This window comes from Crocodylus siamensis, chromosome 3 (assembly GCF_052110815.1).
Source record: "Crocodylus siamensis isolate JL-2025a chromosome 3, ASM5211081v1, whole genome shotgun sequence".
Lineage (NCBI taxonomy): Eukaryota > Metazoa > Chordata > Crocodylia > Crocodylidae > Crocodylus > Crocodylus siamensis.
This window is the reverse complement of record NC_143397.1, coordinates 98,309,318-98,336,164: the sequence shown is the minus strand read 5'-3', so window position 1 is coordinate 98,336,164 and position 26,847 is coordinate 98,309,318. Positions and strand designations below refer to the sequence as shown.

Genomic DNA, 26,847 nt, shown 5'->3' with positions numbered 1-26,847 from the left:
AGGTTATGATGAAAGGGGCTGGGGGGAGCAGGGTGGGGAGGAGAGAGGGAGAAGGAGAAGGAGAAAAAAAAGAGGGAGAAGTAAAAACACTGAAAGAAAATCCAGTGTCAGTGACAGATATTTGTGCTAGGAGTGTATTTACCTTGAGCTGGAGTAAAGCCCTTTCCATCTGAGCTGTTCTGAGTTGGGTTATTGTTTAGGAAAGGCATTCAGTCATTGTATTTTGTTGCATGCTGTTTGCCTAAAAGGAATTCTAAAGGGATTTGCTTTCTCTTGTTTCACAAGCCCCACGTTTTCATACTGACCTAAGTGGATGTACACCAGCTGGTCATGTCCATCACAGTAGCCAAGTCTGAGAATTCCTGATTATACTTAGATCCTATAGAGTCTGCAGCAGGGACGGTCAGTAGCTGAGGAACTTTGTAACAAACCATGGTTTAAAATGAAACAGGCAGGGAACCTGGTGCATTTTGCCTAAAGGAACCGGCATTTTCCTGGATTAACTATGAAAGACTTAATAAACATTCCACTTGTACATATCTTCACCCTGGCGGCCTTCAGCTTAGCCGAAAAACTTCCAAAAGGTTCGTTTAAACAGCCTTTATCTTTTCTTTGCTTTTGTCACTTATGGCATTTTTATAAGGGTGCTCAGGTCTTTTAAGTGTTGTATAGGGACTGTTGTTTTATTTCTGAAAACTGTATAAATACGCTGCTTTCATTTTCACCTGTCATGGAATTTCTTTATGTTCTTTAGAGGAGATCAATGAAATAATCCTGCGTTTATATCTAATGCTGGCAGTTGTTTTATTCTTACAGAAAAGAAAAAAATACTCAGTGCCACTCTGATAGACAAGAAAGACCTTTAGGTCCAGTTTATGTAGGATTGATGTTTAATATGTCAAAGGAAACTGCTGACTAACCTACTATGTTTTAAAGTCAAACATTTTGCAGTACTCTTATGTGGCTATGGATGTGTGCACATATGAATGCATATATATTTAATATATGTGCATATATATAATATCTATATAATTAAAATACACAGACATATGCATATATGCATGTTGCATGATAATAAACCTATATATAATATGCATGTTACTTATACAGTTTATATGAAAGGTACCGTTACCTTTCCATATGGAAGTCACACAAGTTCAAGACAATATGAGGCTGAAGTTATAAAAATCTGTTAAAAAATGCAACTTTCCTCCAGTGGAAATTAAAGGTTTACCACATCGAGCACTTACTGCCTGTTGAGTGAAGGGTTTTATTTCATCCTGTTAGGACAGGATGAAAATGTACTGGCAATAGCTTTCAGTGCCTTAGGAAGAACAAGTAACTGAGTTTGACCCAAGAAGTTGGTCATTATCTACTTTGCCAGTAGCTCTGCTCTTGTCTAGATTATTTTTTGTAACTGGTACCCAGATTGATGTGAAGAACTGCAAGTTCCTTATTTCACAAAAATACTGAATTTAGATAAAAAGTTTTTCTGTTCAGGCAGCAACACCAACTCAAATAGTGGAGACTGTCTGCCTGCAAAGCCTTTGGAAGACCAAAATATGACTTTACAAATGAGAAAACAAATAGGAATAGAAATGATATCTCTGATAGCATCATGCAATGAAAAGAAGTGTATTTTAAAGAAACATCTTCAGTTTTTCTTTTTAAGGAAGTGTGATGCTATGTTCAGGTGAATTGTCATATTAAACATATGAATACAGTGAAGTATGCTATAAAGACCACAAGGTAGTAGCTGCTTTAGATTCTGCAGAAAAACTGGACTGTCATCGCCAAGAACAGGCCCCAAGGAAATACCTAACTAGAGAAAGAGTATCGTTTGCAAAAAATCAATAACACTGAGGTAAAGCTTTATTTTTCCATTTCACTTCTTCACTTTAAAAAAAGAAAATTTAATAAAAAAACCCAATAATCTTCCACTTGCTGATGGACTGATGTTAGAACAAGACTCATGGTCTTCTCATAGAAAGTAATAAACAGTAGAATTTTTAGGAATGGTCTTAGCACCTTTTATGCCTCCTGAATTTACAGTGGACATTCAGGAAAATGGCACTCTGGTGGCCTTAGGGATGTAGAAGCAAGTCTTGTGATTATATTTAAAGTCACAGCTTTACTTAAAAACGTCACAGATATGTTCCTGTGCGGTATGCCACTACATACAAAAGACTTGGGCTCTTTTTTGAGTCCAATGTTAATGCACCATGTTTTTTTTTCTCAGTCTAATTAGAAATGTGGCATAAAATGCATTTTGAGGGTTTTTTTCCTCTCAATTTTCCTCAATATTTGAGCTTTGAGATATTGGTCATTAAAATAAGCACCATCACCGCCATTTTTGGGATCTCTTTCTGAGCAGCAACAAAATGGTGGCTTGCCCCACATTTTACTTGATCTCACAAGTACATCGAGGACTTCTTGGAAAGACACCTCTCTCTCCTGTCATCCTAGAAAAATAATACTTTCTTTATCTTTTCTTTTTCTCCAACACTGCATTTTAATAAAGGAAAAGAAAAAAAAGGTAGGACAGGACGTATGGGATATACCCAGGTGTTAACATTATTGTTTTAAAGGTTTAGAAAGGAACAAAGGGCCCTTAAAAATGGTAAGGTTTAGCAAGTTTTCTTTTACTTTTTACAACTGTATTAGTAATTTGGATGGTACTTCCTATATAACATAGCTTTGATAGGGCTTGATCCTGTTCTCTCTGGGTTGGAATGGAAGGCAGTATGCAAAATGCAGGTCTGTGAAAATGCAAATGTGTAGCAGTGACTTTCAGAGGCCCTGTGAGACAATATGTGTGAGACAGGTAGTTGTGGGGGACAAGGGGGAAAATGCTACGCATTTGCATTTTCACAAACCTGCATTTTGCATACTGCCTTCCATTCCAGCCAGGAGAGCACACCAAGCAATGACAAACTTTCCCTGTGCCTGAAAAAGGGTGCTTGTACCTGAAAGCTTGCAAACAACAATTTTTCCAACTATTTAGTTGATCTTATAAAAGATATCACATTTACCCAAAGAACCTTGAATGCCTATGTCCTTAGACCAACACGTCTACAACCAACAACCCTAAACCCTAGCCATAACATTTGATTCAGAAAATAACAGTATTTCTAAAATGGACAGAGGAACATTTCACTACATAATATACATTCTCATAACATGTTTTCATAGGACTCTGGGGTGAAATCTTGCCTTCTCTGAAGCCAGAAGCAAAGCACTCATGGACTTAAGTGGGGCATACATTTCACCCTGGTTGCAATATTTACTAACAATGAAGGAGACATTTCTGATGGTGTAATTAATTAAGGCCCTAGATCTTTTAAAGCAGTGCTACCAGGCAATAACCAGATGCAGAACCGATATTTTAGCCAACTTTAGCACATAACCCTTAGGATCTTAGGGATCTTTTAGCTTTATAAATATAAGCCTCTTTTCACATTAATAATACAGGTTCTTATGTCTATTAGCTTCTAGCTGTCATATTGGAGAGAAAGTTTACTGGCATAGATTTACCATAGTGGAATTTTCAAACGTACAAAATCTCAATATTTTCAAATATGTGAACTTGAAAGGTGTCATTAGTATGAAGGAACATACTTGTTTCTTAGTTCCACAGATATTATTCCAGTTCAACTCCATACAACGGAGTCATAATTTTATACACACACAGGCGATAGAAGAATCAAGCCCAAAGTTCATGTTATACCATATAAATAATCTGATTAATCTGTATCAGAGTGCTTTGCAGTATTTTATGATATTTAGTGAGATGAAAATGGTGTATTTAAAGTTGTAATGGTATATTTAAAGCTCTAAAAAATTAAAGTTGATTGCTTAGGTAAGAGACAGAAGATATAGTACATGAAGTTTTTTTTGTGAAGAGACATAAAGTATACCAAGAATCTCTGCAGTTAACAGTTCATGTCTGTTTGGTAATGTACAGCTGGGCAGGGTAATTTCTGTCAATTGTGTAAAGACTGGTGCCATTTCTCTTGCCCCTTCTGCACTGTCACATTTCACAGAGAAGGCATATGGGTAGTTTCTACATACACAGCTGTCAAATAAATCCAGTTCAATAAGCACTGGATATATGTCTCTAACAGACATACATGAGCCGTGCCTTTTGATCTTTTATCAGCCTGTACCAAAAGGGGTGGAAAATACCTTTCCAAAGATAAAGCAGAATTTCATATGTGGTAGGTCTGTGACAAAAAAAAAGATATTTATTATTTGCATGACACCAGGTGCTACTTGATGAAAGAAAAAAGAAACAAATGGTTGTGTTTCTGTGCTATTGCCATACATGAGGAACATCTAGAAATGATCCTCATATAAATAATAGCATTACTTTTTTATTTAAAAAATAACAAAAAACCTTTGCAGTTCATCAGGTTGAACTAACAACAGGGATAACTGGATTTCACATGATATTCATCAGTAGTGAGGTAATTTACAAAGACAGAGAGAAAAAGGAGTTTCCTTGCTTCCATGTACAGACTACTCACATTACCAGTCCATGAAAGAGAGCACATTATGTGCAGGCGGATAGAGCCTTGACTGTGTGCTCTCAATGTAGCTGTATTGTAATGGAAAGGGAGGTAAGGTCCAAATTGTGACTCTACATATTACTTAAGGATTGAAGTAATGCCATGCTATATATGGAAAGTATAAGGAAAAACATGATATAAGAACTGGGACACTGCAACAAACAAATGCTCATGGGGACCTCAGTTAAATTGAGCTAATGGTGGGGGTACAATGTATGTTAATGAATTTTCAAGGGAGTGATCAGGTGGTGACCCTGCAGGGAATGTGGCTTTACTTTGTGCTTGTAAATGCCGTTGGCAGTTTGATATCATTAGCAGTTTTTGTTCACAAGAGACCAAGTTCTGAAAGAGCATGTTTTCTTTTTCTTTCTTTTTTTAAATTCCAGCTCCCCTTATTACCACTCCTCTGGAAACAGTAGATGCATTAGTAGAAGAAGTTGCCAAATTCATGTGTGTGGTAGAATCCTATCCTGAGCCAGAGATTACCTGGACACGTAATAACATTCCCATCAGGTAAGATTGCAAACCTGAGGAAGTGTAAGATAAGCACACCTTTGTCCATAAGCTAAGTGCTGGGACTGGTTGGCAGTTTTCCATCAAAAAGTTTTTTCCCCCCCACAGTGGAAAATACAGCATTTATATATATATATATATATATAAAAATATATATAAAGATATTTTGCTAGACTTTTTCAATTTTCTATCAGGAAAATCTAAAGAAAAATTTTCCTTTGGAGTTGTTTTGATCCAAACTGAAACAATCTGTTTCATGTCAGTTCAAAATTTGTCTGTGTATACCTGAATTCCTGTGGTGCTTCATATCCCAGTTCTACTCTGTTGACCAGGCTCGTTGGCAAAACCACATCTGGTATGATGCCCCTGGGTCTCCCCCCTGGTTGAATCAGCAGGGTTCAACTTGGAATAGGTGACCACAGTACATTAGAGAAGGTGTAGTGCATCTTGGGGGCTTCCTTAGCTAGCTTGGAGACATGAGGCAGCAGTTCAGGGAAGTCAGATGAATGAAGAGTCAAATCAAAACTTTGGGCACTGACAGATGTGAAAAAACAAAACAAACCAAAACAGCACTTTACTGGAAGAGGAAGCATGTTAGTTCAAAGCGGCTCCCCAGCGGCTGTATAGATTGGGCACTTCAGTGGGGCTGTTTGGTGTTTTTATTTAAAGCTGATTCAATTAGCTATTAACTAAAAGCACTAAAAACCCCCACTAAAGTGCATGATCTGTACAGATGTTGGGTGAGTCGGGTTGAACTAACACACTTCCTCTTCTGATAAAGAGTAGCATCACTAAAAAGGCATGCGCCAGCACTACTGCACAATAACTCCAGTTACTGAACATTAATTTAGTACTTGATTATAAAAGTACTAAATTTAATATGCCATGACTATGGCGCATTAATGGCTGCATAGACATGCCCACTGATGCTTCATAGCAATGTAAAGGACAAGTTGTGTGGTATACGGATGAAACTAGGTGGCAGAGAAACTGGGTTCTACCTAGTCTGTGCTACAAGCTTCCATGTATTAACTTGGCTAACTGTATTTAGCCCTTTGGGGTTGTTTCATGAGTGTGCATGGTCCTAAATGAGAGCAGAATTTGGTCCTTGTTATTGTTTATGTCCCAATTTTGGACATAGGATCATAGTGAAATAGGGCTGAAAGGAACCTCACAAGATCATCCAATCCAAAGCAGGATCATCCCTGACTCAACCATACCACTCAAGTGTCTGTCCATGTTAGATCCAGTTGCCAGATATATATAGAGAGAAGCCAGATTCACTTAATCAGATGCTGTGACCTAACCATTCGGTGCAGCCTTACAAACAGAACTCTCCAGGCTTGTCTATACCATGTCACTGGTTAGTCTCAGGGTAGACATAACTGAGCAGGACCCATCCCACCTATGCCAGCCACAGCTGTTGAAACTTTTTTTTTTTTTTGGCGGGGGTGGTGGTGGTGGTCATAGAGCAGGAAGTGGAGATGAGTGTAAAGCAGCTGCATAGGTAAACTTCTGACTCTGGAGCATGTCACTGGATTTATGTGGGAAAATCTGCTCAGTCCCATCACCCTTGAGACTGACCTCTGATGCGGGATAGAAAAGCCCACAAGTGTTGTTGCTGATTCATTTTACCCATTTAGGAGAGAGAGCTGACACTTCTCTAAGTAAAAGTGGTGTTTTGAGACTTTGTGTTTAAAAAACATTTTGAAATCCTTTCACAGAAAGGGTTTTTCAAAATAAAATATTATTTGAAACATGGCTTTTATTGTGTTATACATTGTCAAATCTCATTCATTACCCACCACCACATCATCTAACCCCCCCCAAACAAACTATGCACTCATATGCTTTAGGAATTTCATTTCAGGAAGGTAGAGAATTGTACTATTGTTGCAATATGTACATTTTTAAGATAGCCTCTTACAAAGGTAAAGTACTGTCACTTGACTTCTAAGCATCTTGGATCTGGCAAATTCTTTTACATTTTCTTGTTCACATTCTGGACTCTTGTTTGGGTCTCTCTGCTTTGGAAAATTATATAATAAACTTTGCATAGTAGCAATGAGAGCTACTTTATTGCAGAATTTGCACATTAAATTAAAAGGCAGGGTACATCTTGGGCTGACAAAAGCTTATGCTATACAGTACAGCTCTGATTTAGTTAGGTGTAAACCTACCCTGCCTTCTTCCTGACTCAGACTACCACGGCTAACTATCGCTCTCTGCTCATTAAATTAAACCATCCTTAAGGATGGCTCCTTTTTTGTGAGCTGATAAGGAACACTCAAAGGACTTCAGGGGGCATTGGAGCAGGCTGATTTTGTTGCTAGTGAAACCATTTTAGACTATAAAGAAATGACTTACCAGTTGGTATCCACAGACATGTGCATGCACACAAAATGTGTCAGAAATCAGGCTTCACTGACAGCAGCTGAACTGCACTAAAGCCCAATCCCAATTCTCTGTGCCAAGCAGGCTGCAAGGCCAAAGCTAAGTCCCTATTGCCACTGTCTCCAGGATAATAACCTCAAAACTCCTTCTCTATTAATAAAACTAAGTCTGAAAAGTAAGGAAGGTTGAGGGATATATGACAGAATTGAATTGACAAGACCTGCCCTCTATGCAGTCCTTAAAGCCCCATATACCTTCTTGAAAGCATATGGAAACACAGACCCTTTTTAGGTCCTAGTGAATGGTGCACAGTTTCCTTCACTCCCAATCCAGAAGGCTTTTCTCAAAGACCCTTCATATAATCTCAGATGAAATGTTACCAATGTAGGCAGATACAGTTGAAAAAAAAAAAGCCACAACAATCTATTTTGGGATGGGGCAAACATCTGAAGTGCTTTGTTTTTTCTCTGTGGTTTCTGCAGGAGCACGAGTCATAGGGAATAGCAGCAGTTAAATAGCTTTTCATAAATCTTTATGGACATCACTGTTCAATGCTAGTGGGAACAAAGTTTCTGCATGAAGACAGGGAATTACATAAGCTGAAACCATTTCAACCCCTTTCCAAACTCTGTGTGAAGTATTCGTGAAATGGAAAAGATTTAAATCAACATATTAACTCCCCCTCCCCCCGAAAATTAAAAACTTCAAAGAGGCTAATTATTACAAGCAATAAATAATAATTATGTGATTTATGAAATAGCTCTTTTTTGCCAAGGTTCAGGGGCACTGTGCAGCTAGCTAACTGCAAATCAAAGCAATACGTAAACATTTGAATTCAGCAGGCCTGCACTGCAATGTTGGTGGTACAGTGCATGCAACTCTTCTTTGTGTTCCTGGTTTGCATGGGCCATAGAATTAGTGGCATATTTACAAGAGCCTTCTACCCTGAGTTGACCAACAAATAATTAATATGAGGAAGCCAGTGCTTCCTGTAAAACCACAAATATTTGTCCTGGACTTTGCAGTATGAATTTTATATCATCATTTGGGATATCACATCCTACAGCAAACCACAGGGGGCTGGGGTGGCATGGGTGCTAAGGTGCGCAGTTGACCACCTACAAGTTGCAAATTTGAGGCCACAGCAGAAGTGCTCACAGTGTAGTCTGTCCGATTCCAACATATCTGTGAATTTTGCTAAATATTTTGTCACAAGGACACAAAAAAAGAAGGAAAGCAAACCAGAGACAGGTTAAAATCCTGGATAATAGGAATATTCCACCACATGTAACTCTGGGGAGTTGCTTACAACTGTTCACAGGCGATGTAAAATTAGTTTTCACTAAAGAGGAATGCACAGCTCCCACACCTTAGGAGAGTGACCTAACTAGTACCACCCTTACGGGCTTACTGTAAGCAACTCTAAGTAACTGTTATGGGTTATACCAGGATGTGGTAAACCCTACTAGGCAAAGGTGAGAATTTATACTGTCTCCTCTATATGGCTGGGCCAGTGCTATAACCACTGAGCTATTGTAAAGGTTTAGGGGGTACAGCTAGATGTAGCCTGGTAAACGTAAGGGTTAGCTTAAATGTCTGTTACTTCATAACTCATCCTATAAAAACTTTACTGGAAAATTTTGACTTGGTGACTGGTGCAAAATATTTAGTTTAACAATGAAGAGAAAAAAGGGAGGATTTAAACTTCTGATGTTTGATACCCCTTGGAAGAAGCAGAGAGCAGAAGCCCTCTTGTCAGAAGCAAAAGACAAATTTCATGAATGTGCTTCAAAAAGTCCCAAAGACATACTAAACTCATAAACTGATGGATTTATGAGGTTTACTGTAAGCGAGAGAAATTTTGCACCATGAAAATGACAGCATAATTTATTATTTCTTCCCATTTTGCAATGAAAACCACGGACTGTCTCTCTCTCCCCCACCACCACATCAGGAATTTTACAGAGCTGCATAGTCTTTATTCATCTAGGCTACTTTTTTCCTTCAACAGAAGCCAAAATCATCACAGCTCTGAGCTGACCTCAGGACTTTTATTTTATTCTTCAAAGGCTTATGATCCAGATCGTACTATTACCTGAATTATAGCTAAAGTCAAGTTGTTTAGTGCTTATTAGATTAAACTGGCAAATATTTTTTTTTCCTGGTGAACATTTTTGCTTCAGTTTATCAGGTTCTTGTTTAAAAAATAAGAAATGGAAGCAGGAGAGGGGGTGGTATTGAATGCCAGGCACTGAAAAAAATGGTTGCTGAAAATTGAATATTTGATGAAAACAAAAGTTATTTTCTTGAAAAAATTATCTGTTGTCTAGATACGTTTCCCTGAACATTTTCCAACCAGCTCTGCTTCTTATATAGGCAAGCTGTCACTGAACTGCAGATGCCTGTTAACTACATCCAGAATATGACCCAGGTGGGTCAAGATTATTTGTGATTCAAGTAGTTGCTATAGTCTGTTCCTGAATAGCCCTTTGCCAAATGGTAGTCCACGATACTCAGCTAGACATGATAATGATTGATATATTGATTGATATATAATTATCATAGTTCAGGTAAGTTGGTTAGATGGATAATTGTTTAGACATGCTCCCAAACTATAGGAATGCTACCATTTTAGGAAGAGCCAGAAAATATTAAACTTGTAAGTTAAACATCACCTTTATATTCAGGCAAAAAAAACCAAAACGAAATCCCATTGAGAGGGTTTGGTGTCTTATAACCAGTTGAAATGTATGCTCTTTGTTTTGTTGTTTCACCAGTATTTCACTGTACCTTGCAGGCTGTTTGATACACGATACAGCATACAAGAAGATGGGCAACTTCTGACCATCCTGAGTGTGGAGGACAGCGACGACGGAGTATACTGCTGTACTGCTGACAACGGACTTGGAGCAGCTGCTAAAAGCTGTGGGGCTTTGCAAGTGAAAATGAGTAAGTGGGTGAACTGTTTTAAAGCTTCTAAACTGAAGCTCTGATCAAAGATGCCCTTCTCTTTTCCCACTATTATATACTTAGGACCCTCTTCCTAAGCAGTTCTTTGCACTATTGAGGGAATCTGTCCTCTTGATAAATGCACACTCTTTCCACATCTGGATATGCACATGTGGTTTTGCATTTGGTTTTTATATCTGGCAAACAGGGTCAAGTGTTTCTTGAACACATGTTGAGATCTTTGTTTATTCATATGTGCTTACTGTGTTCTTTCTTCTGACTATCCAATGCCAGATGATTTCTTCTGGCTACCCCTCAATGGGAAATAATATAAACCCTGGTAATAACCACAAGGATAATGTGATAAAAAAATCTCTGCTCCTGCTCCAAACAAAATTTGCACATGGTGCTCTATATATCTCAAGATTGTAAGGCAGAGAATGTTCATCTCATCCTGTGTTCAGTAACAACAAGCACAGAAGCCTGTCCTGAATGCTGTTAAATATAAATATGACATCCCTGTATCAGGCATTTTCATTATGGGGCTCAGTCAGGTAGGGTTGCTGGGGACTACTGCTCTTAAAATCCACCTATGGAGGAGGGAATGATGACTCTAACATTTGGATACATCTCGTCATTATGGCAACAATATGGTGATAGTTTCTCTACCCACTAATGATGGGGACGTGAGATTTCCAGATCTCTAATGAGAGCTCAGGAAGGTGGAGTAGCTCTCATTTTCCAAGCCCACACAACATCCAATTAGATCAGTGACTCTTACTTGTTTTAGCCTCAAGGCACCCCTCAGAAGTTGATAACTCTTAGTTTTCACTCATTTTTGACTAAATAAAAATAATAGAGCAATTATTTTGTTGCAAAGAACTCAGAAAGATCACAAGAGATCAGAATGTTTTTAATATTATGAATTCCCATCTGAAATCTCTAGATTTACCTTGTTTATCATGTTTAGCATGTAACTGTGCTAATATTGTTTGGTTTCCCACAATACCCTTGGAAGGATCTCAAGGCACCCCAGGATACCATGGCCAGGGACAGACATTACACATAAACTGGTTTAAGTGATCAGAAACTGGTTTAAACTTGTAACAGAACAGACACTCAGTGCACATAAACCAGTTTGAAAATGGCTGAAACCGGTTTGAGATAAACCTGGTTGAATGTAGTATCAGACTTAACTGATTTGGCTCAAACTGGTTTATGCAATGTCTGTCCCAGACCCCTTGCTGGTTTAAGTTAAATCAAATTTCCCCAGTATCTTGGCATGTTCTCTGGGCTGAGTGGGACTCTCTGCTCCCCAGTAGAGCAGCCCCCTCCCCTCTGCTTCTGGCTACAGCTGTGGTAGAGACTTGCAGGCACAGCAGAGTCTGTCTGGCTTCCCTGTGTCCCCCTCCCCCATCCTCGCATCACTTGCTGCTTAAGCAGAAATCCCTTCTTCCTTTCTCCCACAGCACAGCCTGTAGCCAACGTGGTATGCTAGCAAATGCTGTATAAGGCAGATAGGACAGTGTCCACTTAGGCCTTTTTGGAGCTAATCAGCAGCTCAGTTGGTAATATCCCTGCATTCCTTCCTTTGGAAAAAATAGTTTAAATAGAGCTTGAATAATGAGCAAGGCCTTGTTTTCTGATGGGATGCTAAATGCTGATAACAGCTCATAAATGCTCTGTTATCAAGGGGTGGGGGACCCCTCCCTAATCGTAGTGTCCTGCCAGGGCCTGGCCATGCCCCCTTCAGCTCAGCCCTTTGGAAGGGAAGGGAGGGCTGCTTTAGTGCCCCCCGGCTTCTAGCCTGAGCCACTGCAGGCACATGCTGGCATTTTTTTAGTCCAGAGGCAATATCTGTATGGTTACAAACTGATTTAGCCTAGCCAGGTTAGACTAACCTGCAAAGATTGAATCAATTCAGGATCCGGGTTTTTGAATGTCTCTTCCTAGCTCATGGTTGAGAATCACTGCATTAGATTCTGTAAGAAACTGAATGCAATTAATTCTTGGACCAATGCATTTTTACATTATGCATCCATATGAGCAAACCACTTTATTATCATAATCTGGAGCCTCCTTTTTGTTTCCATAAATACCCGAAGTGTGTATTCATATGTAGCCAGAAGGCACTGACAACCATAGGGGTTAACGGGGCTAAGTGCCACTACTATTTTTGCTGCAGCAAGCACACACTCCTGCTTGTCTGGACATGACCAATGGCCGTGTCCACATGAGCATGGATGTTTGGTTCCCTGGGGAATGCACTTGTCCCTGGGGGCTGCCTGTGCCACGCGTCATCTGGCACACGGCAATCCTACCACTTGGAGCCTGGTCGGCAGCTGGAGCATGGCCGGTCTGGGGCAGCGTGTGCTGCCTCCATGGGTGTCGCTCCGTCTTTTTTTTGTATGGGTTTTTTTTGACCCTGGGATCTCCTGGGATCAGCCAATGTCACCATCTGTCTAATCCCAGTGTCACCATCTACATGTGCACTTAAGTGCAGTAATTTACTCCACTGTCAGATAGTATCTGTATCTGGTGGGACTCTCCGACAGTGCTGTAAATTAGTCTACACCAGCCCAATTGCTGTGCACGTAGATGACGATATTTTACTGCACAGTAAATTAGTTTACTGCACAGTAAAGCACATGTGTAGAGGCGCACCTAGTAACAGCAAGTGCCACTGGATTAAACTCATTTTGAGAGAAAATTATCTTTGAAACCATTTTAAATAAAAGTCCTCCTAGAGACCATAGAAAAGAAGACTTCAAGTGTTTTTGAAAAGCTTAGATTAAGAATTTTTACCTACCTTGAAGTGTATAAAGTCAAGTCTACCTTTTAGGAACATAAATCTAATATGCCAGGTCATTAAGATGATTTAATTTTAGTATCACAGGTTCTCTCTTTCTCTGTCTGTCTCTGTCACACACGCACCCCCACATACACATACATATGTATATATATTTTTTCTTTCAGTGGCCATCTGTAACACAACAAGACATTATTATTATTATGTGACCCATCAAGACTTCCTTGGCCATTCTGTCTCTTAGAAACTGATACTAACAGTACAGAAATGGAGTATTTTCAATGAAGAAAAGTAGCGTGAATGTCTGTGAAGTTTTTTGTTTGCTTAATGTTTGTCTCTTGTTTGCTCTTCAGCTTCAATTTTGACCTTTTTATTTTAGAACCTAAAATAACACGTCCTCCTGTAAATGTAAAAATAATAGAAGGATTGAAGGCTGTTCTGCCATGTACTACCATGGGGAATCCAAAACCTTCTGTGTCATGGATCAAGGGAGAAAATGTTGTAAAGGTGAGTAGAGAATAAACCTAAGAAATCACTACAATATTATTTAAAAATGTAACAACACACCATCTTCAGCAGTACTTAGAGAGTTCCCTAAATCAGCTAGTAGAAATTAAAACAAGATGCTGTTTAGGAATATGCTTCTGATAAACTAAATGTTTTCTGTATTTCTCACTGGTAGATCTGGCCTAAAATGGCAAAAAAACCCCTATTTGTGAATATTTTAATAAATGTACCAATGTGGTTTGAGATTGTCACTACACTTTTAAAGTTATTTGGTATTTGCAAAAAATTGGGCAAGTGGCTTGAACAGTGAAAGCCAGGTAATGTAGACAAGAGTATCTGGTTCTAAATTCCTTAAGATGTAGGAATGTACAAATAATTTTTATGTAGAAATCAAGATTATTTCCAGCACCATTACATTATTCAAGAACTAACTTGCTCATTCCTGTAGGAATGTCTTTTGTATGAGGATGTCGCAAAAGCTACTGGCAATTACAAAATAAAACTCTTCTGTGATCATTTACTAGGCCACATCATTTTTCTACATAGCTGTAAACTATGCAGCGTAGCTGGAAACTATGTAAGCCATGTAACTGTAAACTATGACTGCATGCAACAATGCTGCCATTTGAGTTTCCCACTTTTGTAGTTTCCCACTTCTTGCAGACATATAACATAGGCAGACATTTTGCTGTTAGTTTCTGAAGTACCCTAATATTTGGAAATTTGTGACTGCATTACCATGACATGTAAATTATATCCATTTTCCTCTAACCTCCTTTTTGGCAGGAAAATGTTCGAATTGCAGTCCTTGACTCAGGGAGCTTAAGGATTCATAATGTTCAAAAAGAAGATACAGGGCAATATCGATGTGTAGCGAAGAACAGCCTTGGCGCAGCCTATTCAAAACCTGTAACAGTGGAAGTGGAAGGTGAGTAACTTGCATACCTGGACTACTGGCATTTGAATATCCTTCACACACAGGCTTCTACAATATGTTAAATTAATGGGATATAAATGTTGTTATTTTGAACAGCCTGTGTTAAACGAGACACAGATGACTACAAAAGAGCAAAAACATAAAAGCTCAGTCTAAGAATACTGGCTCTGTGTCCATGACTGCTGGAGAACTGGAAAAAAGAAAAAAGCAAATCAACACACATCAGGCCAAATCCTGCGGGACCTTTGGCTTCATTGAGAATTCTCCTTGAGTGAAGATTACAGGAGGAGTGTTCATGTATCTTCCTTTCTCGTGTCTGCCCATTTTTGATATCTCAGTTCATGCCTCAGTGTTCACGGCCCCCTCAAACCCTTTGATGAGATGGAATATTTCCATGTCTTGTGCTCTGGAAAACATTCAGCAGGAAGATGGCTGCAAAGTGCGCTGTCAGAGGTGTTTTTAGTTCAGAGCACAGTTCCTGAACTTTCTAAAGAATGCAGCAGTAGGATTATTCCCGCCACGTCTATCAGATTTTTAACTGAAATTAATACTGTGCACAAAGTAGTTCTTCTTGAGGAACCTGCACATTTTCCTGCTGCTCACTCAGACGTTAGATTGTTTTTTAGTTTGTGGTCTTTAGTTACTGACTGTCCTTGTTTTATTTATATGACTTATTTACTTTCTGGTGTAAATCCTCACCACTTGCAGCATGCTGCGAGCAAATGACTGCAAGAGTGTGAGAGAGTGAAGGCGCTAAAACATGTTGCAGTATTTTATCACAGTCAGTGGTAAAGGAAGGTTTCAGTCAGTGGATCAGCCACATTCTGCGTTTCAAGACTTCTGCAAAAAGGACCTTTCCTTTCTGCAGCAACATTAGTTCTGGCCTGTCCTGGTTTTGATCAGTCCAGGCTATATTCAGCTTTAAGACATCTTTGAATATGTAGGTGCAATCTTATTTCCAAAATACCCAACTTCCTTGGGGGCAGGCTTTTGCCCACTGCATTTCAACACAAGCTGTTGTACATTTGTTATTTTCTTAACAAATACACCATCATTTTTCAGTCCCTTTAATATTTCACTATACAAGTGCATCTCAGAAAATCTTGAAGTAGATTTATTGAGAGATAAAAGATTCTTATTATAAGTAGAAAGGATTCCAAGATACAAAGTGCACATTGGGGTTTTGGTCCCAATTTATTGAGTGATGAGGGACATCCAAGATTTTTAGATCTGGATCTAAATATCACAATGAGTTATGGATTGCACTCATTATGAAGATACAGTCCCTCAGTCTCTGAAGCGTTAATGGATTACAAGAACTTGGTGCCATTCAATCGAGTTTTCCCCAGAGTGTAGGAAATCCCCAGACAGCTGGAATTTTACAGCTCCACAAGTGAAGGAGCCAGCTGCAAACTCAGAATCTGGGTTGGAACTGCACCAGATCTGGGGTGCCTGGATTAATGCTGCATTTTGTACCTATCTCACAAATTACACAGCACTCTATTTCAACCAGCTCAGAATTAGTTAGCAAAATCACATTGCGCAGGCCTGCATGCACACACTTTTCAAAGGAAGAGAGATTAATTAATGAAAGCTCAGTGCTCATGCACAAACTATCCCTTCATATTGCATTTGTGTGCGTAATACGAACAGAGTAATGTTGTTCACCAGTCTTGCTTTGGTTTTTCTGGGGAGGTGCCCATACAATGTACCTCATTTCAGGCTGCCACCCAAACTAGACGGATACATGTTTGTTTTACTTTTTAGCTTCCAAAATCCAAAGGTAATCATTCTAACTACAGTTCACAGAGTATAACGGGTCTGTTCTCTTCCAATATTTGAGTGCAACTCCCACGAGTATTAATGCCACACCCACCCACTTCTCAAGCAGTCAGTAGACTGGTTTCTGAGCTGGAACTCCCTGCTTGGCATTATTTTTAGTATTTTCCCTAGATGTCACAATTTTAAAATAACTCAGGGTAAATAATCATCTAAAAAAGCAAGACAGAGACAAGCCATTTGCGGCTAGGTTTACTGTGTGTATTTGCTGAAACCCTGTGTCAGAAAACAAAAGAAAGGACCTCATCTCTATGACATAAATAGAAATAATTTTCCTTAGTACAACCACTCTTTCAAACTTCCATCCTGAATATTACTGATTAACAGTAAAATAAAATTATCAAGTATGGCCATGTGTAGATAAAACAAGAGGCATGTATGCACGACACTTTAAAGCGGGCTAAATGCTTTTGCATCTCTTTAATGGTCAGTGTTTACACTCCTTGGCGCCGTATTGAGCATTAATTCCAGCCACTGTAGGAAATTTGGTGGTGTAATGCGCCTTAAATGACTTGGGGTATGGCAAACGAAAACTCTTTTGAGGAGTTTTAGTTTGCTGCCTGTTTGGGCACAGAGTGAAGCACTGGGCTCTGTGCAGTTCCATGGCTCTGCAGAAAGCCCTGCAGGCAACCTGGCAGCAGCCCAAAAAGGCAGGCTCCACCCAAGAAAAGCGGTGAGCCTGATTCCTCCCCACTGGAGCCTGCTTGCCTACCCCCTGAGCTGCATGGGGGCCCGGTGCTTTCCTCTGCAGCTGCAGTGCCCCCTGGGACCACCTGAGCTGGGTGCTTGCAGGTGGGTACCGCCTGGGGAGGGGGGCCACCACTGCTGCAGAGGGAAGCACCAGCCCTCCCCCCCCACAGACCAGGGACCACTCCACCCACTGGCAGCTTGCCCTCCCCGCCGAAGAGGCAGGTAGTCAGCGGGGTGTGTGTACGACACAGGAGTTTAATCAGCCCTAAATTGAAGCAGTGTTTTTTAAAACCCGCTGCTTCAATTTAGGGCCCCCATCTCATCTACACACACCCCATGAACAGAAAACTCTTAAGATTTAACCCCAAAGAAATAGCCACAAAGTAATATAAATATCGATAACACTAAGCTAAATCTAGGTCATGTGGGTCCTGATTTTTTAAAGAGGTTTTTCATTTTCTAACTTGAGCTTCTAATTTTATGTCTGCAGCTTTGAGTATGCAATTATTGTTCCAGACACAATTTATAGCATATGGTATCTGTCTGTTTGAGGGACTGATCCAGTGCCAATTGAATTTAAGGAGACTACCAAGGTCTTAGAGGTAGGCACTTACATTACTGAATTCATACCCAGAGCCCTATCTCAAAACTGTAGGAAACCTTATGGGCTGGATGTTTGAAGGGTTCAAGGTAACTGAAATTCCTGAGCTTTTAAATATTCAGTAGCATAAGCTCTGATATGCTTTAAAGTCCTGACATGATGTGAGTAACAGTTATACTAAAGTCAATAGTCATGGGGGAAAAAATCCCCTTGGTTTAATTATTTTTCCAGAACGAAATAAGAAAATAGTGATTTTTGGCAACACCCCCCCACCCCCAAATATTCCAAATTTCATAGAAAAAATGTTTTAGTAAATAAAATGTCAACTAGCTGTGGAACAGGACAAGGGCAAAATGAGGTAAGGTTTCCATGGCACCCTTCCTCATTCAGTTTAGACTTTACTACAGACACTGCCTATGTCCCATGCAACCTATTGTCTCCTGAAGAATGAAATCCTGTCCCCAGTGAAGATCAGGGGAGTTTTGCCATTCAGTTCAGTCAGGCCCAGATTTCACCTACACTTTTTTATAAAAAGGCCTAAAAATACCTTCAGCAAGCCATTTGCACTTTGTTTTCAAGAACTGTTTTCTCCATCCCTGCATTAAAGGCAACACAAAACCAATTCTCATCAGAAAGTTGTTTCGCATTATCCTCCACAAGGACTATCTTGCTGCCAAACCTCAGCTTTCTTCCCTCTACATTTTTAGTGTTAGGCATACACAAAGAAAGCCTCGAGGATTTAATTTTTTTATGTAATAATGAGGTTTTCTAATATTTCCCTTTTTTCCTCTCAAAAATACCTGAACAACAGTATTCAACCAAACCTGTCACAAAAAATATCTTTGAAACCAAGTTCTCCAAAGATAAAGTTATAAGCAACTAAATACAGAGCCTCTGAATAGAAATGCTAATGCAACCTTCAATACATTTGAAGCTATAGTAAATATGTTGCTGTTAGTACTAGAATTATATATGTATACTAGAGCATAACATGTTCCATATTTCCTGTACCTAGCTTGATTTGGAAATTTATTTTATTTGCAAAGAGAGCCAAAGTCTGCTGTTATTAACACTTAATATCAATCCAGAACAAATGAAGAGTTACCTTGATGGAACTGAGACCACAATTTAGCACACCAAACTGATCTGATTCGATAATGGAGACATTTAATTGTGTATATTTTATTTGAAAAATTGCACAAACTTTGTAATTCATTCCCTATTTTATAGAATTTAGTGACTAATAGGGAAAATATTAACTATTTATTTGAAAAATACTGGGAAATTGGTCAAAGAAATAATTAGAAAAACATTATTCTATTGGCTCTTGCATAGACTCTGAGGATGTTGCACCATCATGAATAGTGTATAGTCATGCATCTGTTTTAATCATCATAACACAATTGTATAGTTCTTGATGATATCTGGAGATTGACTAATGATTATGGAATTACCTTACATCCACATAACCATCCAGGATTCTCAACATAATCCATGCTGCTACAAGAAATTATGCCATCTAGGTCAAAAGGTTCCTCTCTGCAAACATGCAAATTAGTTCACTGAAGTCCCTCACCCTTTATAGTTCAAAAGCCTTCCTGAAGGAAAATATATTGGTGGTACAGATGGATTTGCAGGTATGAATCTCAGGAAGTGGTTTTCACAGCAGGGAAGGAACATAAGTGGCAAGCATTTGTTAGGAAGGTGTTATAATTAACTATGTTAGGTCAGCAGAGTTAGTAAGGAGGAAACGCTGCAATCTATTTTTACTATGCCAGCATTGTCAGGTGCAATGAAATCACACTTCCATGAAATTGGAATGTCATTGAACCTGTGGGTTAGTTTTTAGGAGATACTTTGGCATATGAGGCCATAGGGACAGGAGACAGGAGAGATGGTCCCAAAATAAAACCAGTTTTGAACAGCCCAGAACACTGGGACAGAGGTACCTTGCTAATAGATTAGTGAATATTTGTACAATTTTCCTGTTATGCATCACACTCCTGCACAAGGAAAATAGACACAGCCAAATCCAAAAGAGTGTTTAGGCAGCTGACTCCTACTGAAGCATCTAAGCTCCCAAATTATTTCAATTGAACTGTTGGCTCCACAAATAACTATTTATGCATCTACATATTTTTGTATCTGGTTCTCACTGTCTGTAGTCAGGCTTATGGTGGATGCTGCCAAGACAATGACCCTATGGTTGTATCAGGAAACTGTTCACAGTGCCAAATTGATTATGTAATGCAGGAGCAAATAAATTCCATATACCAAAATCCTGTCTGGGACAAATCCAAAGAAGTCAATGTGGTGGGGAGGGCAGGGAATGGAAAGGGTAAATGTGGCCACACCTGTCCAAACCAGAAAAAGAAGTTGGACATCAAAATATTTTTACATCAAAAATAAATTGTTCTACATCTCCCCTTTTTATGTTTGTATGCAAACATGAGATATTTCTAGTCTGGTTAGAACAATAGATATTTATTTCTAGTGTTCTTGTAGCCATGATAGACCGGGAAATGTACAAGAAGCCAACATTTTTTGTGCTATCTTTTAATAGACCAACTGTATAGTTGGAACAGCTGTTGGACAAGCTTTCAGGCATTCTTCAGGTCTACTAATCTATATATTCTAGTCAATATTCAAACAGTATGTGACATCTGCATTAAGGGAGGATGTGTTTTCTGCTCTTAATAGAACACAGGTCTACTGCTACTCAGAACCATGCTCCCTGCTCTGCCCTGCCTGATCTGTGTCAGAGGGAGTTTCCATCACTGGGTTTCAATCCAAATGATCTGGAAGGTCATGGTATCCAGTGAGGTTGATTTGATTTGCCCTGATACCAGAAAGAAACCTTAAAGCTGCTTTTCCATGGAGGGTAGGGATTTTCCTTGCCATGGGGAATTTCTTCCTGGTGTAAACTGGTATAAGCACTGCCTCCCCCTCCAGACATCATGGAGTAGAGCAGATATGTCCAAGTATGATACACTTAAGCAGTTCCTAGTTGAACTAGTAGTTGCCCAAGGCCTATTATACACTGATGCACCATATAATAGGCCAATGCTTTTATAACTTGCACAGGGAGCCAAATAGCCCTAGTGATTGTGGGTATCCTTCCTGAGTCTCTTACTATGTCGAATAAAGTATCAGGGCTACAGTGTTACAAAAACATACTGGATTTTTTTTCTTTACTAGTCCAGTACAGATTTCCCTCGATTTATGTTGTACATGCATTCCCAGAGAACAGTACATAAATCAAATTCACATAAAACAAACCCACTTTACAATATAACAAATAGGAATAGCTTCCCATGGCAGTACGAGAGGGAGGGAGGGAGTGAGGCTGGGACTAGGGAAGGGGTGTGGGGAGGGGTGCCACTCCCAGGGCTGCACAAGGCAGCAAAGCAGGGGGAACAGAGTGGCACTCACCCCAACCCCAGCTGCAGTGGCCCTGGGAGCGGCTGGTGCCAGCTGCCTGCAGCCACTAGGCTGCACCGTGCTATGCCTATCCCCAGTCACCTCTGCTCCTGGGCTGCACCATGCCCTGGTGCAGGCAGCTGGTGTTGGCTGCTCCCAGGGCCACTGCAGCCAGGGCTGGGGTGAGTGGGGCCACAGCCCTTTCCCCTCTCCCCATAGTCTTACCTGCTTGGGGGGGGGGAGGGAGCATCTATGCTTATCGTATAAGAGTGAATTTGCCTCGCATATAAGAAATTATAGGTCTAAATATGCTCATCGCATAAGAGTGAATTCACATATAAAAAACCCACATAAATTGAGGGAAACCTGTATCCCTATATAGAAAGAAATGGGGGAAAAGAGCCACAGGAATCCACCATATGGTTTGACAAACAGATTGGTAATTAAGTAAGCAAGGAAGTTGTAGGCTAAGCTACCTTAGCTGGCATGAAGATTTAAGATCGTAGGATCACAGAAGAGTAGGGCTGGAAGGACCTCATGAGGTCATCTCATCCAGCACCCTGCTCAAGGCAAGATCATCCCTGACTCAATCATCTCAGCCAAATGTCTGTCTAACCTAACCTGCTCTTGAAAACTTCCAAGAATGGAGATTTCACAATTTCTCTAGGTAGCCCATTTCAATACTTGGCCACCCTCATAGTCAGAAAGTTCCTCCTAATCTACAACCTAAATTTCCCCTGGTGAAGCTTGAAGACTTTGCTTCTAGTCCTGTCCCCTACAATCACAGCAAAAAGCCTATCCCCATCTTCTTTATAATCTTTAAAATCACTCTCCAGTTATTTGAAAACTGTTAGCAAACCCCACTCAGTCTTCTGTTCTCCAGACTAAACCCCAGTTCTTTCAGCCTCTTCTCATATGTTTTGCTTCCCAGGTCCCTAATTATTTTTATAATTCTGCACTGAACTCTTTCCAAAGTGTTCATATTCTTCTTGAAGTGTAAGGCCCAAAACTGGATACAAGACTCCAAGTTAGGCCTCACTATGCTGAACAGAGTGGAAGAATCACTTACCTTGATTTGCAAGTGACAATCCTGTTCATAAAATCTGACCAGCCAGTCATTCCCCAGTCCATACTTGTACATGCAGTTATTCCCTTCCAAATGCAGGACTTTGCACTTGTTCTTGTTGAAAACCAGTCTATCCAGGTTATTCTGGATCCTAGCCCTACCCTCTGGAGTACCTGCAATTTGGCGTTGTTTGCGGATTTGCTAAGCATGCACTTGATCCCGCCTTCAACTCATTGTTTAATAGAGATATTAAACAAGACCACACTCAGGAGAGATCCCTTGAGGAACTCCGTTTGATACCTACTCCCAGCTAGATGCTGAGCCATTGATGACTACCCATTGAGTACTATGATCTAACGAGTTGTGTATCCACTTTACAGTACTTTCACCTAGTCTGCATTTCTTTAGCCATCTCTGGAAGTAAGGCTATCATAGTTCCATATTTTTCATTGTAATAAAAACACTCGTGTGTTCACAGTCAGCAAAAGAAAAATAGACAGCCTCTTGGTCATCCTTATCTTTAAAACAGTGATACACCCAAACAGCTCCAAGATTTTTACCTTACATTACTAACAGTATATACGGTAGGCAAGTGGGGCATGTGCCCTGACTGCTACATAAGGGGAGGGGCACCAGAAAAAGGCGGGGTACATCACTTCCTCATCCAACATTCCACTTGCACTTCCTAGCTGCATACTGCAGTGGTATGGGCAATGTGTGCCATGCAGTGCAAGGCATTCTGGGAATCATAGTTTTGTAGAGCAGCTCTGTAGTTTGTTGTGTGTGTGGGTGGGGGGGGGGGTGCAGAGAGAATTACCCCTATTTTTTACTGCCAAAAACAGTAATTTTTTTGCCCTTACAACATGGGCATTGGTGGCAAAAAAAATTGTGTGAAAGTTCCACCCTACCCCTAGCAGCAGTGAACGCCACTGTCGCTCTAGGGAGCTACAGTTCCCAGAACACCTTGCTGTCCACACTGCCAATGCCTACTGTTTGCTGCTGCCCTGCATGCTGACTAGTGGGGAAGGGTGAGAGAGGTTTGCCTCAGGTGTGTAATTCATGTGCTACGCCTCTGCCTAGCATATTACAGAAGTAAACCTTGTACAGCTGCTATAGCAGGTGCACTAGCTAAATGGACAATTAAGTATTCAGAACAGATGAACCTGTATTCAATAGCACACTGGTTATCGGAGCACTTACGGATTTGGAGAACCTCTTTATGTACAGATCAAAAAGTCCTCTAGAGAAAAGGAAGTACCTTTTAGACATTATCTAGAAAGGATAAATAAAAGTGCTAAATGCATCTCACTCCCAAGAGTAATAAAATGGTGTAAATGTGAGCTCAGTACCATTTAGAATAGACCATTTATCAGTACCATTTTATCTATCTTCTGTTTACAGAAGATAAATAAAAATGTTATTTTTCTATTGGGACAATTTATTCTTACAATATAATCTGAGCAGTGAAAAAAGCCATTTTTATCCGTGGAGCAATTTATTGAAAGTTGTAGCGGATTACCTGTTGCTAGCAAGTAAAGACTTTTTTCCCTAAAGACCTGCCTAGGTCAAATTACAATTCAGGGAAGTCCTAAGCCCTCTGCTATATAGCTAGAGGTCAGATCAGCTGGGCACAATGTTCCCTTCTGGCCTCAGAATCTATGAAACTGTATATAAAATTCCTATGGTGGTGAGACCTGACAAAGATGCCTTGCATTCAAAAGCCTGTCTAACTTTATCTCAATTACAGAGTTGGTCAAACATACATCACGCTAAGAAATCCTTGCCTCTCATTATAAAATTCCTGAAAGACATGCCCCTCTTTTTACAAATGAAGAATCTGTGCTTATCCCAAAGTGCCTCCCTACTGCCTCAGTAGCCAGATGCGCAGTGTCCCACTCAGCTTCCAAACCCTCCAATTTCCCTGCTTTACAATTGCTACACAGCAATTGTGTGTCAGTATGACATGTTGATTATTAAAAACATCTGCTAATTTAAAAGAAATAGAATTAAATGTCAAAGGAAAGCGCATGGGGGACACTACTTCCGTTATTCATAGCTGTACTGACTCAGTAAGAATCTCCATTTGTATCAAAAGCTATGCTGAATCTCCAGTCTGAGGCACCAGAATGGGGCAGAACCCAGGCCATGCCACAGAAGTACATCAACTTCATCCTGGAGTACAATGAGCTTTGGTGACAGCTCTAAAAACATTTACATGATGGCACGAGATAGAGGGCTCATGCATGGAAATTAGTACTTAGCAAGCCACAAAAGGATCGGAAGCTTGTTTCAGCTGAAACAGGCACTGAGTGATCAAAGGGGAATGAACAAAAACCCACCAGAGACTTGACTGACATCAGGTTCTAGGGCCTATATTGGGGCAGGCAGTTATGTTGGGCGGAGGGCCGCTTGTCCGGTTTTGGCAGGCTGTCGAGAGCTGCATGGGTAGCTCTGCCCCTTGACAGGTGCCCCGCCCCCTGGTCACCATCTTGGGACCAATGTCCCAGGGCCAGCACTGGTGGGGCCCAAAGTGGGGCCAGGCTGGCAGGGGTCCATGGAGCTAGGCTGGGCTGCACCAGCAAGCAGAGGGGGGAGCTGGCCTGGGTCCATAGAGCTCCAGCCAGCTGGGAACCTGCGCTCCTGCCTCCCTGCTCTGGGCCTTGCTGGCACTGACTGTGGGGCGCTGGTGTGGGCCCCATGCTCCCGCTGGCTCCCCATCCACTCACACCCAGTGCCCCCCAGCCCCGTGGTACAGGCGGAGGGCAGTGCAAAGCTTCAACCCCCTGCTTGGCAGCAGGGAAGAAGCTGGTGCAGAACATGGGGAAAAGCAGCCCTCGCCCATCCCATGGCCGGCATTCCCTTCTGCAGGCACTTACAGCCCATGCGGGGCTATCTGGAGCAGGCACAAGCAGTCCCACGTGGGCTGTGAGTGGCTGCAGCATGGGGCACCTGCCACACGGCAAGCGAGGAGCTACTTTTCCCCACACTCAGCACCAGCTTGTAACCCAGCACCACTACCAGCTTGGCAGTGGGGCCGGGTTACAAGGTGGTGCTGAGCGCAGGGTGGGGGGAAAGCAGCCCCTCGCCCATCCCATGCCCTATGCCCCATGCTGCAGCTACTTGCAGCCGGCCTGGGGATGCCTGTGCCTGTTCCAGACAGCTCCACACAGGCTGCGAGCACCTGCAGCAGAAAGCCCTGGCCGTGGGGCAGGTGAGGGGCCGCTTTGCAAAGCAAATACATCAGAACAAGCCTTGAAGCAGTTTGCCTCTGACTTGGATGATGATGGTTGTAAAGCTCTGGCCCTTGTAGACAGAAGCCCTTCCCGCCTGCAGTTTATTGCTTATTACTAGCTACTAAAATAATGTTCTGCCACATCCCACAAATACATTCTTCCACAAGCCACTTATGAGAACTGCATTGCCCTTGAAATAGGAAGAACTCGCTTGGTGAACCATCCCTTTAGAGAGGGGGACCATCAGAAAGCTGGCGTGCAGATTTTGTTTTGAAAAGAACCTGAAGCTATTTCTATGTCTGCAAAGAGTCTATCCACTTTTGTCTCCAAATCAACTAGAGTTCTGAAAACTTGGGGAAAAAGTGGATAGCAGATTTACAACTTGAAAAACAAGTTGAAGACACAAGCTATAAAAATGTTAGCTAGCCTCAAATTGTTTGATGGTCTGGGAAAAAACTTTTAATTAATCTCAGAAATTTTGTAAGCTTGTGTCATAAAATCACTACAATATTTTCTGTAAAAATGTATGCGAGAGGCAAGGATTTCTTAGGGTGATATCTTTTATTGGATCAACTGTGGAGTTGGGATACAGTTAGACAAGTTTTTGAATGCAGGTCTGACCAGAACAAGCCTAGCACAGCCCAGTAAAGAACAGGTGTTGGAGGGGTAAGAGAAATATTCAGGGGCAGCAGACATAATTATCAAAAGGGAGGATGCCAGACCACTACTCCTCTTGTCAAGAGCAGATCCTTTAGAAACTGTATTATCTTGACTGTGATCCCTTGGAAGAATGAGGCCTATGAAGACAAGGCCTGCTAGCCACGTCTTAATCAGAGAAAGTAAGGGGACCAACTAGGCCGAACAGAGACTAAATTGGAAGTCTCTGGACACATCTACAGGAGATGTTTACTGTGGAGCTGCCTAATTAGCTCTGCAGTAAAGTCTCCGCATCTACACACGTGGCTCTACTAGGTTACAGTAAACTAATTAACTGTGCTGTAGGACAGTACATATAAATACAAGTGCTATCTTGTGGCAAAGTTTTTTACTGTGCTGCAACACATGTATAGATGCTGATGGGCTGACTGGGGCATGAAGGTGCTTCAGTGCGGAGGCTGCCTGCCAGCACAGTGAGCCAGGTCAGAGCAGCTCTGAGGACTCCTGCCAGTGGGTGCATTTGTAAATGTGGCTCCCAGGAGCAATAAACTCCAGTGCAATGTGCACTGGAGTTTATTGCTGTGTATTCGTTTCATGTGCACATGACACCTCCCCCCCCAACCTCCTCTTTATACATCCTGCAAGTACCAGAGTACTTGCAGAG

The 26,847-nt window shown here is 41.0% G+C and overlaps 1 protein-coding gene across 1 annotated transcript in view; it reads left to right on the top strand.

Moving 5' to 3' along the window:
* Positions 1–392: 392 nt before the first annotated feature.
* MUSK (muscle associated receptor tyrosine kinase) overlaps positions 393–26,847 on the top strand; it is an 84,452-nt gene continuing 57,997 nt past the window's right edge. The window contains exons 1-5 of the mRNA XM_090038833.1: positions 393–584; positions 4,955–5,081; positions 10,273–10,424; positions 13,613–13,740; positions 14,527–14,668. Of these exons, the coding sequence (XP_089894959.1) occupies positions 506–584; positions 4,955–5,081; positions 10,273–10,424; positions 13,613–13,740; positions 14,527–14,668 (628 nt within the window). The 5' untranslated portion in view covers positions 393–505. The remainder of the gene's footprint in view (positions 585–4,954; positions 5,082–10,272; positions 10,425–13,612; positions 13,741–14,526; positions 14,669–26,847) is intronic.